The sequence below is a fragment of the Heterodontus francisci genome, chromosome 3 (genome assembly GCF_036365525.1).
Source record: "Heterodontus francisci isolate sHetFra1 chromosome 3, sHetFra1.hap1, whole genome shotgun sequence".
Classification (NCBI taxonomy): domain Eukaryota; kingdom Metazoa; phylum Chordata; class Chondrichthyes; order Heterodontiformes; family Heterodontidae; genus Heterodontus; species Heterodontus francisci.
In genome coordinates, this window is record NC_090373.1 from 51,887,243 (window position 1) to 51,907,506 (window position 20,264).

At 40.9% G+C, this 20,264-nt stretch overlaps 1 protein-coding gene across 2 annotated transcripts in view; it reads right to left on the reverse strand.

Moving 5' to 3' along the window:
* Positions 1 to 2,061: 2,061 nt before the first annotated feature.
* Positions 2,062 to 20,264, reverse strand: part of LOC137352227 (myelin transcription factor 1-like protein) — a 400,319-nt gene continuing 382,116 nt past the window's right edge. The window contains exons 19-21 of one of the 2 annotated variants that reach the window (XM_068017478.1): positions 13,182 to 13,285; positions 10,357 to 10,500; positions 2,062 to 2,202 (exon numbers count right to left, since the gene is read on the reverse strand). In XM_068017478.1, the coding sequence (XP_067873579.1) occupies positions 2,062 to 2,202; positions 10,357 to 10,500; positions 13,182 to 13,285 (389 nt within the window). Of the gene's footprint in view, positions 2,203 to 10,356; positions 10,501 to 13,178; positions 13,286 to 20,264 lie in introns of both variants that reach the window. The other variant, XM_068017470.1, reaches the window with a different exon arrangement.

Here is a 20,264-nt window from a genome sequence, read left to right on the forward strand (position 1 = left end):
TCACAGCAACTTGTGATTTCACACATTTATAGCAAAATTAAAATGTCAACAAATCCATGCTGTGTTGTACAAAAATAAATCAAACTTCAGTTCCACAGAGAGCACAATAAATAGTTTATACAAAATCCTGTCTTAATAAATGAATATCACTTAAATTAACTTAGAAATGAATATGAACAATAAGTTATTATAAATAAACTCTGACGAATCTGCAATAATCCTTATGAAATGTTAGCATTCTAATATGTGACACGTCTGTGTTCACTATGTCGGAGTCACAGGTACGTTTTGATTCGATATTATGTACCAACATTAGATGAGCAGCAGATTTGTGCTTAAAATCCCTTTTCCATTTACATAGGTGAGAACAGTAATAATCCAAAAGTCAAACTAGCTCTTACTCTATTAAAAGCATTACTATATTGGCATAGAAGCTGCAGACACAATGCAGTGGAAAAAAAAGGCATATGCAGTCAATGAAGAACAAAGCCCTAAAAGAGGCGAGGGCAAGTATATATGTATATATATATGGCATAAGGTGAAAGACAAGCACCTTGCTTCAGCTCTCAAAAAGGCAATTCTGAACATGGCAGCTACAACTAATAGCACAACAGAAAGTGGGCACCATGCAGGCTCAATGCCGCACAGACCCAGAGTAATTACAGAATCTTTTCCCAGCTAGTTAAGAATTTGTCCATTGGGAAAACTTTGCAAGTTTTGCACAACGACTATGAATAAAGTGCTGCTGGGATTATGTATTCACATTGAACATTGTATCATATTTCCTGTTATGACAGCATTGTACCCAGTAGTTTCCATTATGGCTAACGCCGCAACGGTGGCCACGCAGGCTTCTGTGTTTCGTTTGTTCAGACTCATGCGACTTGTGTCACGTGACTGATGACATCAGCAATTGCACACCTTATTACACTGGATATAGGACAAGGTAAGTGCAAAGTAGAACTGGCAGGTTTCTGGGGACAGTGACCCTGTAAGTTCCAGTCAGATGAAATTATTAATAAGGTATAAAACCCATACTTCCTTCTACAAAGACCCATAGTACAGATAAACATGTACTGTAAACCTCAAGACAAATTAACTTCACAGAAAGTGTGCTGTGGCATTCAGTGGCTGTCCTATGTTCATTGAAGTGCATTGCTGTAAGCATCTTATGGTCTAGAAGGCTGCTGAAGTCACAACACCAATCAGTGCAGTGTGTAAGTAATCCTTCTGTCAAGTTACCTTGTCTTGAAGTTTAGCCCTGGGCCCTCACTGGGCTACTTTGTTTTTACCACTAACCCCACTGCTCTTTTTTTAACTAGAAGTAATGCAGGATAGTGAGGACATAGGGCTAATTCGCCAAACCTTAACTAAAACAATCTTAAAGCTACTCATTATTTCATTCACTGTTCTAAAATCCCAAAACAATAATTTCATTTGAGTGTCCCCACCTAATTGTAATCCTTTTAAAACTAAAGCGCATAATATTTTTAAAGCGTTGTTCAAAACTAGAGCATTTTCGCTACCAATCCTTGTCTATTAAACAATATGCACATAAATTCTTTTTTTTTAATTCTGTAAAACACAATCTCCCATATGAGACACAAAATCAGAGTATCCAAGTGATAGTGATACATAGTCAGATCATAGCTCACATGCTCCCAAGCTTTCTGTTATCTGTCAAATTCAATTTGTAATATTAAATTCTTCCCTTTTTGTAAAGCATTTGAAAGAACTCATATCCTATTCATTTTTGTTCCGTCAACCATTCAAGGGTATACACTCAAAAAAGTGCATACATTGGCAGCTATAAACATTACATGGCATATTACACTATGTCATCTCATATGAAAACGTACAAAATGTGAATGTTTTTAAAAACTATATATTAAATGCAATTACTATTTTCAAAGCAGGACATAAAATCATTATGAAGTCTCCTATGCATAACACCTTTTGTAACAGAAATAAAGTTTTGATATTCAACACTGTCTGGTAAATTAGAGCAGCAAAAACGTGAGGCATCCTAGCAAGATCTTTCTTAAAACTAGAAAGAGGTCCTTAGACCTGAATTCCTTTTACAGCTTGCTTTATGTTTTCCAGCAGAGCCTTGTTTTCCGGGCTCTGATAGCGATCTTGATTCGTATACATGTCCGTTAAAGTTGTCACATAGGCATCAAAATTCTGTTCATTTATTGGATCCTGCACAATTAAAGAAATAACTGTCAGGCACCCTTCAAAGAAATCCCTTTCATGCAACAATTAAGAATAGTTTATACTAATGTATCACATGCCCTGGTGTGTGCACAACAAAACAACTTGCATTTATATGACACTTTTAATAGATAACATACTCGATAAACAATTTCTAATAAACAATGTAATGTAGACTCTGGGAGGTAAGAATTGTTTTAATCCTTTGCCAATTAGTCAATTTTTCAATTACTCTAATGCTTTCCAACAGTAAAGTATCATACAAAGTTATGCTTCATCCCTATTTGTTCAATTTTTATGCCACAAGTATACCTGTATAGATAATGTGTGTCACCAAACTGCGAGGAATACAAAGTAAGCATTTCATAGTAATAGATAGTGACAACTCTAACACATAATAAAGCAGGAGACAATAAAAGTTGCTGATTACTGATTATTACATCATTACTGATTATTTGGATCTATTATTTTGTATTCATCATGGTGAGTGATACCAGTGCTGGGGAGTAATACCTTTTAATTTCCTTGATTATGTCAAGTTAATTACAGGTTAAAATTATCTCTAACCTACCCTGGAAATGTGCCTTGACTTTGACCTCGGAAGAACACACCATGGCATCAATGTGACATTTACATTTCCACTTCCAAATTCCTTGATGATTGCCAATGTTCGCAAAATAGTGCCAAATGATTGAAAAATTTTGTGCTGTGCACCCAATAGAGTCAAGGTTTACACTGCTCAAACTAATTTCATTTAGCACCCAAACTACCATCAGAGAAATGACTTTTATCATATTAATCTGAGTTAGATTGAAACTCAGGTACCAGAGGTAAGAGGACATTGATCCATTGTAACCACTCCATATGCTGTGGCACATAGATGATATACCATTTGGCAAGGATGAAACAGGCTCCATAGTGGGTAGATAAGCTATTTAGACCTGGAAGGCCCATGTCTATACTGAGTTAACTATGCTTTATCATTTGAAGGTGGAGTAACTATAACTGACCTTACTGAGTTGAGTACACTGAAGCCCATGCAAAATTGACTTTGAAAGATTGAATTCTGCCTAAGATCAAAAACATTTGATAAGCACAACTATTTCCATTTGCACTCTAAATGGGGTAATCTTCCAGCTTTTATCTGTGATTTTAACTTGTTTAAGCTATTTATTTTTAAAGAGCTTAACGTATCCATTAAGATAGTAGACTTGCAATAATGGGAGACAGATTCAGATATTAATAACGCACAGCGTAATTTGTAGGCTTAATGCTTTAACATCAGTATAAAGCTAGTTTTAGAAAACCAGGCTTTTAATGTGCAGCCATCAGCCCCCTATTCAAATAATTTAACTTTTCAAAGTAAATGGGTAAAACTATGGTAGATGTAAGTTCATCCACTTTGGATTGAGAAAGACAAATCAGAATATTTTCTTAATGATGAGAGAAGCTGTGGAGGAGCAGAGGTATTTAGCTTTCAATGTACACACATCACTAAAAGCCAGCACACAGGTATAAAAAGTAATCAAAAAGGCTAATGGAATTTTGTTTTTTATGTCAAAGGGGTTGGAATACAGAAGTGAGGAAGTAATGCTCAGTTGTACAGAACCTTGGTCAGACTCCATCTGGAGTACAAAGAACAAAGAACAGTACAGCACAGGAACAGGCCATTTGGCCCTCCAAGCCTGCGCCGATCTTGATGCCTGCCTAAACTAAAACCTTCTGCACTTCCGGGGTCCGTATCCCTCTATTCCCATCCTATTCATGTATTTGTCAAGATGCCTCTTAAACGTCTCTATGGTATCTGCTTCCACCACCTCCCCCGGCAACAAGTTCCAGGCACTCACCACCCTCTGTGTAAAGAACTTGCCTCTGTTCACGTTTGAGCACCCAACTTCAGGAAGGATATATTGGCCTGGGAAGGGGTACAGCACAAATTCACCAGAATTATACCCGAGATTGAATGGTTAAATTTTGAGGACAGGTTGGATAAGCTTGGCTGATGTAATCAAGATTTTTAAAATCAATAAGGGACTCAATAAGGTAGGTACAGAGGAAATATTCCCTCTGGCAGTGAAATCCAGAAAAATCTGAAGAGAAAGCAATATCTTAAAAGTACAGCTAGGCCATTTTGGAGTGAAATCAAGAAGCACTTTTCCACACAGAGGGTAATGGAGATCTCAAACTCATTGTCCAACAAAGCTGTGGATGCTGGGACAATTGAAATTTTAAACACTGAGATTGATATGCTTTTGTGAGGTGAGGTTATCAAAGGATATGGAACAAAGGCAGGTAAATGGAGTTGAGGTACAAATCTGTCATGTTGTAATTGCATGGCAGGACTAGCTTGAGGGGCTGAATTGCCTACTCTTATTCTTAAGTTCATGGTTGTCACTAATTTGCTGTAATCTTTGTAAACTATATCTAAATATCTTTAGTATACAATTTACTAAATATATTGTGATATAGTTTTTATCAATGCTGGAGGTTCACACCATGAATTGTACAGGAATCAGCACAGGACAAATTTGAGCCTGGGATTTGTGTTCAAACACGCTTCAAAGCAAGCTCAGTTTTGTCCTGTTATTATTAGTGTCATGCCCACGTAATCTGAATTTAGGAACTATAAAATCAACTCATGATGTAAACCCGAAATGGACACTTTTTCTGTAAACAAAATGAAGAGGTCAGGTGACCTTTCCTTTTCTGCCAATACACACAGAACAACAAAAACCCTGAGTTAATTTTCATGTCTGGTCAAGTCTTGGAGAAGTCATTAAAATACAAATCTTTCTGTGGTAATTGCTGCTTCTCTCCAACTGATTGGGTTAACAATACTGTCACAGACTTATGGACTCCAAACTCAAATTCCAAAGAATGGGTGTGAAAAGCCCTACTTTATCAAGGTGAGGTGAGGATGAATGACAGCCAGACTCCATTGTCTAACAATGGCCTCACCATCAGAAACTATTTATGAGGATAATGGAAAGAGAAACTATGGTCACATGACAGAAACTAGGTCTCTGATAAGGAGCTTTAATAAAGGTATATTGATTTTATAGTTCATAAGTTCAGATTGCATGGGCATGACGCTTCCCTGCAAAAAGGGAAAAAAATGAAATTTCTTGATATTTCATTTTTTTTTGTTTTTGATAGAAAGACAAGTAAAGCACACAATAGTAAACATTCACATGCATTCCTTAGTCACTGTCACTAGGCCTTCCACAGTTTCTGCTGGCATATGGTGTGTTTAAATTCTGGACAAAGAGTCCACAATGACATTATTTCCAGCAATGTGCATGATTTTTAAGTTAAATGGCTGTGGGAGTAAACTCTATCTAAACAGCCTGACATTGGTGACTTTGAATTTCTCTAGGAAAGTTAGTGTATTGTGGTCAGTGTGTATTAATATTTCCCTGTGTCCATTCTTGACAGAAACCTCAAAATGTTGAAGGGCTAACAGAAGTCCCTGAGTCTCCTTTTCTATGGTGGAATATTTCTGCTGATATTTGTTTAATTTTTTGGAAAAATAGCCAATTGGTCTCTCAATATCGGACTCATCTTCTTTGTCTGGTCTTGACAATTAAAACCCTCAGGGGTTAAAAAACACCTTAAAAAAAATGCTGTCTTTGGTCAGTCAAGTGGTGGAAAAGGGGAAATCATCCCTATCATCTCTCATCTGTCTGTAATATCAGTTAAATCTAAAATGCATTACAGACTTTGTATGTTAAAATGATTTCAAAATGTAAAAATCTGTGGCACTTTTAAAATACAGAAGAATGTAAGAACAGAAGTCTGGAATGAAATATACCATTTGCCACATCAAGTCTACATCTTTCTACAGACTATGTACAACCTGCTCTATCATGGCCTCTACCTAGCCCATTTAATTTCCTGATGAAAATGATCCTCCTGTTTCTTTTCTACTTTTAAAAGGTAGATCAAGCTAAAGTCCAGAATAGCTATCCAATCTCACATCTGATCTCACATCCTACATTATTTATTCTGGTCATTAAATTCACCAACAGTGCTGTTAGGAAGAGAGTTCCAGGAATTTGACCCAGTGACAGTGAATGAACGGTGATATAGTTCCAAGTCATGCTGGTGTGTGGTTTGGAGGGCAACTTGCAGGTGGTGGTGTTGCATGCATCTGCTAACCTTGTCTTTCTAGGTGGTAGAGGTCATGGGTTTGGAAGGTGCTGTCGAAGGAGCCTTGGTGCGTTTTTGCAGTGCATCTTGTAGATGATACACACTGCTGCCACTGTTTAATAGTCCACCACCATGCACGACTGGATGTGGCTGGACTGCAGAGCTTAGATCTGATCCGTTGGCTGTGGGCTCACTTAGCCCTGTTGCATGCTGCTTTCGCTGTTTGACATGCAAGTAGTCCTGTGTTTTAGCTTCACTAGGCTGACACCTCATTTTTAGGTATGCCTGGTGCTGCTCCTGGCATGCCCTCCTGCACTTTTCATTGAACCAGGGTTGGACCCCCCGCTTGACAGTAATGGTAGAGTGGGGGATATGCTGGGCCATGAGGTTACAGATTGTGGTTGAGTACAATTCTACTGCTGATGGCCCACATGGATGCCCAGATTTGCATTGCTAGATCTGTTCAAAATCTATCCCATTTAACATGATTGAGGATATCCTCAATGTGAAGACAGGACTTAGGCTCCACAAGGACTGTGCATTCACTCTTACCAATACTGTCATGGACAGATGCATCTGCCGCAGGTAGATTGGTGTAGACGAGGTCAAGTGAATTTTTCCCTCTTGTTGGTTCCCTCACCACCTGACGCAGACCCAGTCGAGCAGCTGTGTCCTTTAGGATTCGGCCAACACGGTCAGTAGTGGTGCTACCGAGCCATCATTGGTGAAGGACATTGAAGTCCGCCACCCAGAGTACATTCTGTGCCCTTGCTACCCTCAGTGCTTCTTCCAATTGGTGTTCGACATGGAGAGGCACTGATTCATTAGCCGAGGGGGGTGGAGGGGGAGGGGGGGGAGGGGGCAGGTGGTCGGTGGTAATCAGCAGGAGGTTTCCTTGTCTATATTTGACTTGATGCCATGAGACCTCATGGGGTCTGGAGTCAATGCTGAGGACTCCCAGGGAACTCTGACTGTATAACACTGTGCTGCCACCTCTGGTGCGTCTGTCCTGTTGGTGGGACAGGACACACCCAGAGATGGTGATGGTGGCATCTGGGACATTGTCTTTAAGGTATGGTTCCATGAGTATGACTATGTCAGGCTGTTGCTTGACTAGTCTATGGGACAGCTCTCCCAATTTTGGCACAAGCCCCCAGATGTTAGCAAGGAGGAATTTGTTGGATCGACAGGACTGGGTTTGCTGTTGTCATTTCCAGTGCTAAGGTTGATGCCAGGTGGTCTGTCCAGTTTCATTCCTTTTCTTAGACTTCATAGCAGTTTGATACAACTGAGTGGCTTGCTAAGCCATTTAAGAGGGCATTTAAGGGTCAACCACATTACTGTGGGTCTGGAGTCACCTAGGCCAGACCAGGCAAGGAAAGCAGATTTCCTTCCCTCAAGGACAGTATGGAACTAAATGGGTTTTTAAAACAATCGACAATATGTTCATAGTCACCATTAGACTAGCTTTTTAATTCCAGATTTATTAATTGAATTCAAATTTCACAATTTCCCATGGTGGGATTCCCATGCTCCCAGAGCATTAGCCTGGGCCTCTAGATTACTAGTCCAGTGACATTCCCACTATGCCACCACCTCTCCTGAGTTATACCAAAGAACTTTACTTTTGCTTCTTGCTCCATTTTATCCCCATGCATTCATTGATTTTGTTGTGATCTTTGCTATTTTTGGACTTTGTGTTTTTTTTCCTTTTTCTGCTAATGATTTTCTTCAGTATTCGTGCTTGCTCTGGACATTTACATGGCACTACACAAAGTGGTACTCCTGTGCATGCCTTGCTGGTTTTCAAATGTGCTTAATGCTTCAATTGAGGAAGAGCAGTTCTACTGCAGAACTGCAACATTTTGCTCCAATATATTTCCGTCTGCCCACCCCTGCACGCTTAAAAGTCCAGGGGGGCGGTTTTAGTTTTAAGTACCTGACAGGCAGTTGGCGGGCAGAGCGTATGTGCATGTTGTTACGATGGTGATGCTGAGCTATTTTGGGACTGCAGTCTCATTTGTGTACTGCTGGCACAAAACTGAGGGAGGGTGAGAAATTGGTTGGCTCCTATGCAGAGCTGCCAGCAGTTGTAGCTGGATGAGAGAGGCAGTTCCACGGGAAGCCTCATCTTGGGTGGCAGCAGAGCAGTGACTTTTTTTGAGCTCAGAAGGAGCACTCTACCCAAGATGGCAGCAGCCAAGGTGCCACTGTAAATGGGGCTGTAAGTGAGCCCACACCATGTTCAGGTTTTAATGACCCCGTTTATGTCTCGGCGGAGACACCCATAATCAGTCCGTGAGAATAATCCAGCCGGTCCTCCGTTAGTCTTTAGTCTTACATTTGGTGGCTATTTTGTAAACCCATGCTTTGTCGGGGAACTAGCGCCTGGCAGAAGTGCATATTGACTACTCAGTCGTGCACTGCCCATGAGTTGCTGGGCATTCCAATATGTGCTACCTGTCGGCCAGGTTCTCAGTCAAGACGGCAGGCTCAGAAGATTTTACCATTATGGCCATGATGGTTGGAAAGACGTGTGCAATGCACAACTGAATTTGAATATGTACTCCATGAGTCTGGCTCACTACTGGCACAGACTCATAATATTATCCCTTAAAAACTTGAATACAGAATAAATAAGCTTATCAGAATTCAGTGACAGAAAGTAGATTCTGTACCAACTTTTCCCCTTATTTTAGTTATCTAATACTTTGAACAATAGCATTTAGATGCACTTACAGAAAGTTAAAAATGGAATTTAAGTTTTGAAATATTTTCATACGAATATATGTTCCTACATGTGCAGGGTCTCAAAAACCATTTTTGGTTTGACCAAGTCAGTTCCGAAGAAGGGTCACTGACCCGAAACGTTAACGCTGCTTCTCTCTCCACAGATGCTGCCAGACCTGCTGAGTGGTTCCAGCATTTCTTGTTTTTATTTCAGATTTCCAGCATCCGCAGTATTTTGCTTTTATCTCATAAACCATTGTCTTCTTTGAAGTTTTTTGTGACTTATGTGACCTTTTCTATTTAGGTAGGGCAGGATCACCCCTAGTATGAAAAACATGGAGACAAATGAGGTGCAAGCCTCTGCACCTGAAATAACATAGCAGTAACTGAGAAGGTATCCCTAGCCACAGAAAGAAGGGCATGAATGGTGCATTAGAATAATTACAATCAGTTGTTTTACTACTTACAGAGAAATTTGGGCAGATCAGTTATGAAACCAGGTGTGTGGGCCATTACTCATGAGGAGGTTACTTACCTGTGGATAACTTGACCCTTCTGTGCCATTTTCAATTTTAAGCTGGTGTTTGGTGGGCAAATAAGGCACCACCTAAAGCAGGTGGGGGCCTCATGAATTCATGGAGATCCAGCTCCTATTACATTAAAATAGCCCCGATTGCATTTCAACTGTGGCCTGAGTGCAGAAACCTGGTGACTTTCCCATCAGATGAAGCAGGTCTGCAGACAGAACCTCCAGGGTAAGTGTGAAACTTCCATTTTGGTGCCAGGAGGAGCAGAAGTCCTCCCATGGGCCCCACAAGGAAAGTTGTGGCCTCACCTGCCTGGATACTCCACTCCATCCCTTGAAACCTTCCCAAAACTCCCTGCCTGCTATTTACCTTGTCTGCCAGATATTTCGATTCAGCAGTTGGTCTTGCCCACTTCTTGCCCAAAGGCAGCAAGTGGACTGAAGGTATTTAAAGGAGGCACGAGGGCTAAAATACCCTGACCCAGCATTTCGCATTTGCCTCAACCAAAATCTCTTTGGGGCTAAAATCACGCCCATTATTTTGAGAAAGACTTTTTTCCTGACAAATAAGAATTCATATCACTGTATTTGCTTTGTATATTTTAATAGATTGAACAAGATATTGCTGCAAGACACATTTGTGTAATTTACTAGCTAAATTTGTAAAATTATTGCAGTTCTGTCATGCCATAGTTTTGATAAATGTATAATATAAATATTTTTATTTTAGACCTTACCATGTGTGGCAGTTGGATGTTGGCCAAGCTATGGATCAGAGACTGACTGAGATTGGCCAACTCATGCAGAAGGGACTCGTTCTGTTGTTCAATTGCTTTGTTTTCTTCTTCTATCGTTTTTAGGTTATTCTCCATTGTTGTGATCTGCAAAGCAAAGCATACAACACAAATCTGTAACCTTAAAGTTAAACCATACAAAACAATTACTCATCTTAAAGGTAACGCATACATTATCATTTAGGAATCTTAAAGGTAAAGCATACACAACCAATTACTAATCCTAAATTTAAAAAAGCATATAACACCAATTACTAATCCCCAAAAGTACAATTAATCATTAAAAAACTAAAATGTGCAATGCTAATTAGTAATCTGAAAAGTAACATATACATTACCAATTAAAATACAAGGTTAATTCTGAACAGTCAAAAATTAGGAAAAAGTTCCAAATCAAAATCAGAAGCCAAAGGCCTTGAAATTCTGCTGTGTGAAGATTAGTGTATGAATGCTTAGCATTCTCCTTTACAATTACTTTGTGAACAATTTAACACCTTCATCAGAATTGTGAATACAGGAATTATACGTAAATATATTAAATGTTGGTATGCTAATCTTTGAACAGTGTAATCTCAAGGCCAATATTAATTAAATAGGGTAATCTTGGGCTATTTCATAAATTCTTGACTTTTGCCTGTTTTTTTGTGTTTGGGTGGCCTGTCATTTAAAAACTGCTCCTCCATAGCCTGGAAATAAGTGTTGGCAATATTCGTGGATGAATACTTAACCCTGCTCTATGATATTCCTCCATCCGCTATTCCATCAGCTGCATTAATCCACTTGGAATAAACAGATTAATACCTGTGCCAGGTAATAGATAAAGGAATATCATACCTACATGTTAAATGTTGATCTGCTAATATCACCAACAGTAATTTCAAAGCTTGTGTCTATGCCAGCTTTGTGAAAATCAGGCCATCAGCTTCCCAACATAAGAGTACTTAAAAAGAAAAGTGTGTGCCTGTGCCTGGAGCCTAGAAATTGATTAGTAGTCCAATAGAAGGGATTTAATTTCAGACAGTTTAGTACTGGAATTTAATCAATGGCAATTTGGAAGTCAGAGTGTCCCATTTGTGGTTATCTAATGTGGTGATATATCCACTTTGTCTGGCAATGCTGATGGGCTGATAATGCTGCATCCAGTCCCAGGTTGTACAAAAATAGTTACGCATGTGTTCTATGAATTATAGTAAGGGAGAGGATGATTGGGGGAATTGTGAATGTACATCCTTGTTCATTGGTGGCCTACGAGCTTCATACACTGAAGATTATCCTAACTACTTAGAAGTTCTTTATTTCTTGTAAATTCAAAAAACCCACCTTTCCTTCTTTTTAGCAGATTTTCTAAATATTGATAAGAATATGCATTTGGTACTGGTTTAGTAATTCACTAAACTGCTGAGTGGTAGTAAGTGGGTTCACATCTGGTGATCTCAGCCAGACTAACTGTGGGAATCGCAGAGCAAAGGCCAGCAGATGCTTCCCCACCGGCTCAGACTTAAAACGCCATCATGCAAGTCAACCTGGGACACTCCGGAAGAGCTCTGAGTAGCCTGTTACAAAGTGGCAAAGACAGCAGATCACCTACCCCCCTCTCAGCCAGGGATTGATGCATGGTGTGGGGGACCTAAAGAAGGGAAAATATGAATGAATAAATGCTTTCTATTATATAATATTCAAGTAATTTACTATAGTGAATTTCAGCTGAAGAGCACTTTGAGACTCTTGTTTTGGCTACAACACTTCATACATTACTTCCACAGTATGCAATATGAACAGTACAATGTGATCGTGAGTTTTACAGTGACTGGGGTACCAAATGTGCTTGGAGATCATTTCATGGGAGCAGTAGTATAGTTCACATGTGCTGATCCACTTGGCCACTGGGGGTGCAGTTATGTTGTCTCTTTTATGTCACTGTGAAGCAGCTTCCCCTTTTCAGCAACACTAAAGTGACAATATAAGTCTCAGGTCAGGCCCTGATCTGATTCTGGGTCACAGCAGTGCAATCACTTCAGTGGCACTAACTCTCACTACTTGAATTTGATGTTACGATAGGTTAGCTCCAGTGTGGAGTCGCACTGGGTTTAAAAAGGGCACAGTTGCTCTTTCTGAATCCTTTTGAGCATTTCAAAAAAAAATAAACTTACACACTATTTTAAGAAAGCTAATGATCCTAATCACACTGGCAAAACACTGAAAGGTTTACTGGCCAGGAGCAGAGCTCCGCCCTGGATACCTGGTGTTGTTAATTGCAAATTACATTTTTAAGTGATCATTTCAGACCACTGGCCCGTATAATCACAGCACAAGTCTGATAGATTGTTAAAGCTTTGTGAGCTTCTCCATTTGTGATGGTTGGAGCATGTCACATGCTTTTGGTGTTAGAGTAATACAGACAGTATTGTCGACCAACCAGTGGCAGTAGGCAGCAACAAAGACCAGATTTTTAACCGGATTCTTGGTTCTGCCTTTGGTTTGTGCACAATTTTTTCATCTTGTTTCAATCCACATTGGTGTAGTGGCAGGGGCTGGCTAATGCACTGATGGGCTGTGGTTAGGAGGAAGTCCAAGAATTTGCACACGTTTGGGGAGTGGGGGATTAGTGGGGAGGAATGGGTTCATGATGGAGAGACCCAGGAAGCCGGATCTGATTTGATTCTGTGGTAGAGGATTTTTATATTGTTGATAATACACAGCACCATTTGCCAGAAGGGCTGGACTTTTTGGGCATGCATAGAACATAGACACTTTTAAAGACAAGCTACCTGGGTTCTAAGCTTGATCATGTCTGCTTCCACCTGGGAATTAGATTCATTTAATTCCTTAATTTCTTCATCCAGCTGCTTGATTTCTTCATCGTTCTCTATCCCTAGGGAATAAAATTATAAGTTAAAAATTGTTGAACTGTTCAAACACAGTTCAGAATTTAAATTTTACTCACTGAGATATGAAGTGCAGATATAATCCATCATTATGATGTTTTCTGTTTTATTTTGTTTTAAACAAAATAAAAACACCAACCTTAGATTTCTCCTTGAAGCTTAATACTATATTGTTGCTCATCTATGTTAATGAAAGTACTAATATTGACTGAAACGTTTACAATCTTAAATTGTTAGGGGGAAATCACTGATGGATCCTCTTAAAACCATCACTTGATTTGTGAATTCGTATTCACTGGTGGTGTTAAATTGTGGCAGTCTGATCCAAGTATAATCAAAAATAAATTACAAAACAGAAAGTATGCAAATTAGAACTTGCTGCATATTTATCACTGCTGGTTTTCCTTTATCTTTTTTCAACTTAATTTTCTCTCGGAGCAGCATCCACTGTAACTATGCCTATGTTTTAATCAACACCAACTTGGAGTCTTGTTAATGCCACACAAGCCTAGTTTTTTCAATCTAACTGCCAGAAAGAATTGTAAATACTTTCTAATTGCCTCTTTCCTTACCACCCTGCACGTCTTCCTCAACAATAACAAATGAAGGTTTCAGCAGCAACACATTTTCCTATGTTCCTTTTGATCAGAGTATTACACAATGCATTAACAGGCTGATGTCTGGGGTGGGGGAACAACAGCACAACTTGCATCTAACATGAAGCAGACCCGATGGTCCCAACAATAGTAAGCAACAGACATGGCCCGGATTTGTGTGCAGAATTACAGTGAGGCAAACAACACTCACCATTATAACAGAGTAAATCAGTCTGCACATGCACAGTTATATCCAGAAATCCAGATGTTCCTTTCAGACATACACTGTTCCTGGACTCGACACTGAAATCAATGCAATGGTGTGAAGTTGGGGTACTTGCCCACTAGCTCCCCACTGAACACACCAGAATAAAAGTTAGGGCTGGTGCATTCAGGAGTAAGTGAAATTTAGCAGCGTGATAAGTGACGATGAGTGAAAAACAACCTCTACGGACTTGAAAATTAAATTTTACGATCATGGAGTCTCATTCCTTCAGAAGTTAATTAGTGTTCGAGACTTGAAAAAAATCATTTTTTTCACTTCTTCTGCCTCTCTTCTATCTATCTCTCTCTTATTCCCATCTGTCTTTCCTAATATTTTTTGCTTTCTGTACATTATTTAAACCTAATTTATACTTCCTGCTTTATACTTCCTGGTTTAGACTGTGGGCCAGTTTTAACTCATTCAAAAAACACTCACTTGCACAGAGTTAAAACTGGGGCCTGTGCATCTCAGTGAGGATTCTTCAATCTGATGGGTCTTGTCCAGTTCACAGATGCCCCAGATGCCCTGCAGAGGATGTCGTGCTGGATCAGATGCCAGATTTAGAGCAAGTCCCTGCTCCAAAGCCGACAAAAGCTTTATGCGCAGCTGTCAGCGAGGTGAACGACAAGTGCCGTTCCTTTGCCTCAGACTGCAAAATCCAGGCCATACTTCTAAAAAAAAAATCTGAATTATTTACTGAACTTGGCAACTCAAAGTTGTAATTGTTGTATTAATATGATGAGCAATGGTGATTCACCAGGATAATTCATCTCAGGACTTGGACTTACTCATCTATAAAACTGATAAATTAGAAACATTACCCTAAAAACTGGATAACATTCACACTTGGGTTTGATCCCAGTGCAGCACACGCTACCTGTGCCTAATGGGGCCAGTGGCAGGACCACACAGAATTAGCTTGCCTAAATTATTTACTACTGGTGAGCCATGGGCACTATTCACGGCCTCATAGGCAGCATGTCACAAGAACTTGATCAGATGCCGGCTGATGCGGTAAGCAGGGTTGCGGGAGGCAATCGGGAAGGATGAGTGGTCCAGTTTCTTCTGACTCCACAGTAAGATAACTGAAAAATAAACACTTACCTTTGGGGAGGCAGCTTCCAGTGGTCCCTTTAAGGATGTCTGGTTTGGCTGCTAAGTGCCTGAGCATACTGATCGCATCATGCATAGCTCATGTTGCAGTCAGTCGTTAAAAAAATTCTGGAAAGAGTATCAAACAGGCGACAGACTTCTGTCTGCATACGTAAAGGACCTAACGCCTGTGCGCCTATACATGAGCCATTACCAATATGGTAGTGGTGCATTACCGGTCGAAAAATCACATACTGTTATACCCAATATGGGCATAGTTCTAGTCTCTATATTATAAAAGCATTGGACAAGATACAAAAAGGATTTACAAGGATGTTTCCAGAACTGAGAGGTTACAACTATCAGGAAAGACTGAGCAGGAGTCTTGGAGTCTTTTCTCTAGAAGAGAGAAGACTGAAAGGTGACCTGATAGTGGTGTTTAAAATAATGAAGGGTTTTGATGGCGTAGATGCAGGGAAGTTGTTTCCACATGTGGTGGAATCAAAAACTAGGGGCCATAGATAGTCATCAATAATTCCAATAAGGAATTCAACAACAGCAACAGCTTATATTTTTATAGTGGCTTTAACATGATAAAACATCCCAGGGCACTTCACAGGAACGTTATAAAGCAAAATTTGACACTGAGCCACATAAGTTGATATTAGGGCTGACAGTCAAAAGCTTGGTCAAAGAAGTAGGTTTTAAGGAGCGTCTTAACGAAGAGAGGTAGAGAGGCAGATAAGTGTAGGGAGGGAATTCCAGAGATTAGGGCCTAGGCAGTTGAAGGCACGGCCACCAATGGTGAAGCAATTAAAATTGGGGCTGCTCAAGAGACCAGAATTAGATAAGTACAGATATCTTGGAGGGTTGTGGGGCTGGAGGAGCTCACAGGGATAGGAAGGGGCGAGGCAATAGAGGAAGTTGAAAATAAGGATGAGAATTTTTAAATCGAGGCGTTGCTTGACCAGAAGCCAATGTAGGGCAGTGAGCACTGGGGTAATAGGGGAACAGGACCTGGTGTGAGTAAGACACAGGCAGCAGAATTTTGGGTAACTTCAAGCTTACAGAGGTTAGAGTTTGGGAGACCAGCCAGGAATGCTTTGCAACCGTTAAGTCCAGAGGTAACAAAGGTATGAATGAAGGTGTTTCATCAGCCGATGAGCTGAAACAGGGGCAAAGTCGGACGATGTTAGGGAGGTGGAAATAGATGGTCCTAGTGATGGCGCAGATAAGTGGTCAAATTCTCAGGGTCAAATATGACACCAAGGTTACAAACAATCTGGTTTAGTTTCATACAGTTGCCAGGGATAGAGTTGTAGGGGTAGCTAGAGAGTGGAATTTGGAGCGGGGACTTGAAAGAAATGGCTTCAGTTTTCCCAATATTGGAGGAAATTTCTGCTCATCCAGTCCTGAACATCAGATAAGCAGTCTGGTAACTTAGCAAGAGTGGAGGGGCGAGAGAGAAGGTGGTGAGGTCGAGCTGGGTGTCATCAGTGTACATGTGAAAACTAATACTGTGCTTTCCGATGATGTCACCGAGAGGGCAGCATGTAGATGAGAAATAGGAGGGAGCCAAGGATAGATCCCTGGAGGACACCAGAGGTAACAGTGCAGGAGCAGGAGGAGAGCCATTGCAAGTGATACCTTGGTTACGATTAGATAAATAAGAATGGAGCCAGGTGAGTGCAGTCTGAGCTAGCTGGACAAATGTGGCGAGAAGGACGAGAAGGGACAGTTTCACTAGAAACGTTGTTAGTCAGAGAGGGCTAAGAATGCTTAACTCACTATCACATGGAGTGGTTGAGGCAAATAGCATAGATGCATTTAAGGGGAAGCCAGTTAAACACATGAGGGAGAAAGGAATCGAAGGTTATGTTGATGGGCGAGATTAAATAAGGTGGGACGGAGCTTGTGTGGAACATTAATACTTAGATAGGCTTATTGGGCTGAATGGCCTATTTGTGTGCTGCAAATACTATGAGTACATTTGCAATTTTCTGCTATGCATTCCCAGGGGAGCAAATCCATTCAGACTATCATCCCTATTGACTCAAGGTGGGGAATTCACAGTCTGGGGCATCGGAGTTGGGCCTGAGCTTGTCTTCACCCAATTCATCCGATAGTGATTGGGAGCAGAAACCTTGGTTGATTTTTTTCCTTGCCTAGCCAAGAGTGTAGAGGATAACTGTAGTGCCCCTACGGTACTGAAATATCAGTTTGAGTATGATAATGTAAAGATGTTCACTCAACAGCAGTAAATGCCGTATTGATGTTGCATATCATATAATCATAACAATTTACATGACGGAAGGAAGCCATTCGGCTCATTGTGTCCACCCCAGTCGACAAGTAGGCATCCAGCCTAATCCCACTTTCCAGCTCTTGGTCCGTAGCCTTGTAGGTTACAGCACGTCAAGTGCATATCCAAGTACTTTTTAAACGTTATGAGGGTTTCTGCCTCTACCACCCTTTCAGGCACTAAGTTCCAGCTCGTTCCCACCCTCTGGGTGAAAACAAATTCCCCTTGAATCCTTTCTAAACCTTCCACCTCTTGCCCTAAATCTATGACCCCTGGTTAAGAACCCCTCAAGACTTAACAAAGATTTTGTAAGCTAACAGTGAACTGCTGAATGTGAAATTCTTTAAAATCATTATAGATCAAATTGTTTTTCCTTTATCATTGTTAGATTATTAGGAACTTTAGGAACACCGTAGACTGTCTGTCCATTCAAGGACGACGTCTACTCAAGGTCACGAGTTTCTGCCATAGGTGACTGAGCAGGCTGATTTTTTACCTGCAGATCTTTGGGTACATGGGGCAGGACGTCCCACAAGGTGGTGGGATCTGGGCTGCAGGATTTGCTTCCTTTTCTTTCCTTCTCTGCCATTGCTCTGCCTCATTATTAAGTCGTTTGGACTCAAAACATGATGCAGCTTGGTGGACAAGTGGTCGCCATTCTGAGCAGTTGGTAGAAAATTACATTCGTGCCACACAAGTGTCAGGCAATGACAATCTACAACAAGAGAGATTCTAGCCATCTACCCTTGACATTTGACCGCATTGCCATCGCTGAAATCCCACTAAATACATCCTGGGGTTACCATTGACCAGAAACTGGACAGGAGCAATCACATTAATGCTGTGGCTACAAGAGCAGGTGAGAAACTGGGAATTCTGCAGTGAGTAACCCACCTCCTGACTCCCCAAAGCCTGTCCACCATCTACAAGGCACAAGTCAGGAAGGTGATGGAATATTCTCCACTTGCCTGGATGGGTGCAGCTCCAACAACACTCAAGTAGCTTGACACCATCCAAGATAAAGCAGTCCGCTTGATCGGCACCCCATCCACCACCTTCAACATTCACTCCCTCCACCACTGACCCACATGGCAGCACTGTGTACCATCTACAAGATGCACTGCAGGAACTCATCAAGCCTCCTTCGACAGCTCCTTCCAAATCCGAAATTCTCTCACCTAGAAGGACAAGGGCAGCAGACTCGTAGGAACACCACCATCTGCAAGTTCCCCTCCAAGCCAAGCACCATCCTGACTTGGAACTATATTGCCGTTCCTTCACTGCCACTGGGTCAAAATCCTGGGCTGGCACGGACACAATGGGCTGAATGGCCTCCTTCTGTGCCATAATTTTTCTATGGTCCTATGGTTCCCTTCCTAACAGCACTCTGGGTGTACCCGCACCAGATGGACTGCAGGGGTTCAAGAATGCAGCTCATCACCACCTTCTCAAGGGCAATTCGGGATCGGCAACAATGGTGGCCTTGCCAGTGATGCCCACATCACATGAAACAAATAAAAAACGAATTAAAAAATAATAAAAGAGTGTCCTTGAACCGCTTTCTTCGTCCTCCCGTGGAATGTTGGTCATTTGAGAGTTGTGAGACCAGGACCTGGTGGGGTAGATTTTCAGCCATGCGGACACAGTGGCCAATCCATCGCAGTTGATTTTGCAGGGGTTTTGCCTGAATGGTTGTGCATCTGGCTTCAAGAAGGAAACTAGCATTTGTTCGATGGTTCTGCCTTAGAATCCGGAGGTTGCGACGAATTTGCGAAGGTCTTTGTTGTCAAACACCCATCGGCGTAATATGTAGAAGGCTGAACAGGCACAGCTGATCCCGTGTTGGATCTCCTCGTCAATGAGAATCTTTTGACAGAGGTAATTGCTAACGTATGAGAAGTGCTCAACATATTCCAGAGTCTCTCCTTAACATATATGGGAGGTGGAATATTTGTAAGAACAGCATACTGATACCCTAACTGAGATCAGCTAACTCACAACTGATTCAGTATTTTTTTATGGTTTCATCTATACTGGGGACAATACCAACTGAGCTATAAGGGAAACTAATACGGAGGTCATATTTAGTATAGTTTACAGGTTCATAAGCTTTTGTTGCTGCTGCTTATGATGAGCATCTTGTCAAATATGAACAAATCTTTTCCCATTTTAGTCCTTTTATGAAGTTTCTTTCCATAAACTTTCAAATTTAATATCATTTTATATGTGCTGGCATATTGTGAGAAGTGGCGTAGACATTTAAAATAGGGAAATTTCACTATATTTGTATATATATGGTCAATTTGTTTTGCAGTTTTTCAGAAGATTATGGACTGCAATCTTCCCATTGACTGTGCCAACACAAAGAGCACTATGAGAATACATTTGTTGTTTCTTCCCACCCTTCCAATCATCTCAAACCCTTTCATTTAATTCCCATTTCCAGCATATCTGCTCTCATATAGCTGAATTTCCTGGGTGGATGCTGATCAGGGGCAATGTGCCTGGGGAAGGAATGGAACACTGAGATTTCCTGCTGGCTCTCATTATAATGAAGCGGGCTGACTTCTGGTGCTACTGGAGGCACTCTTATTGACTGCAACCAGTGAAGACAATAAGATTGCAAGCAGCCTGGGCTTTACAGGCAGCAACAGCATTTCAAGGTCCCAGGTGAGACCCAGAAAATCTGTTTTATTTTTACAAAAAAGTAA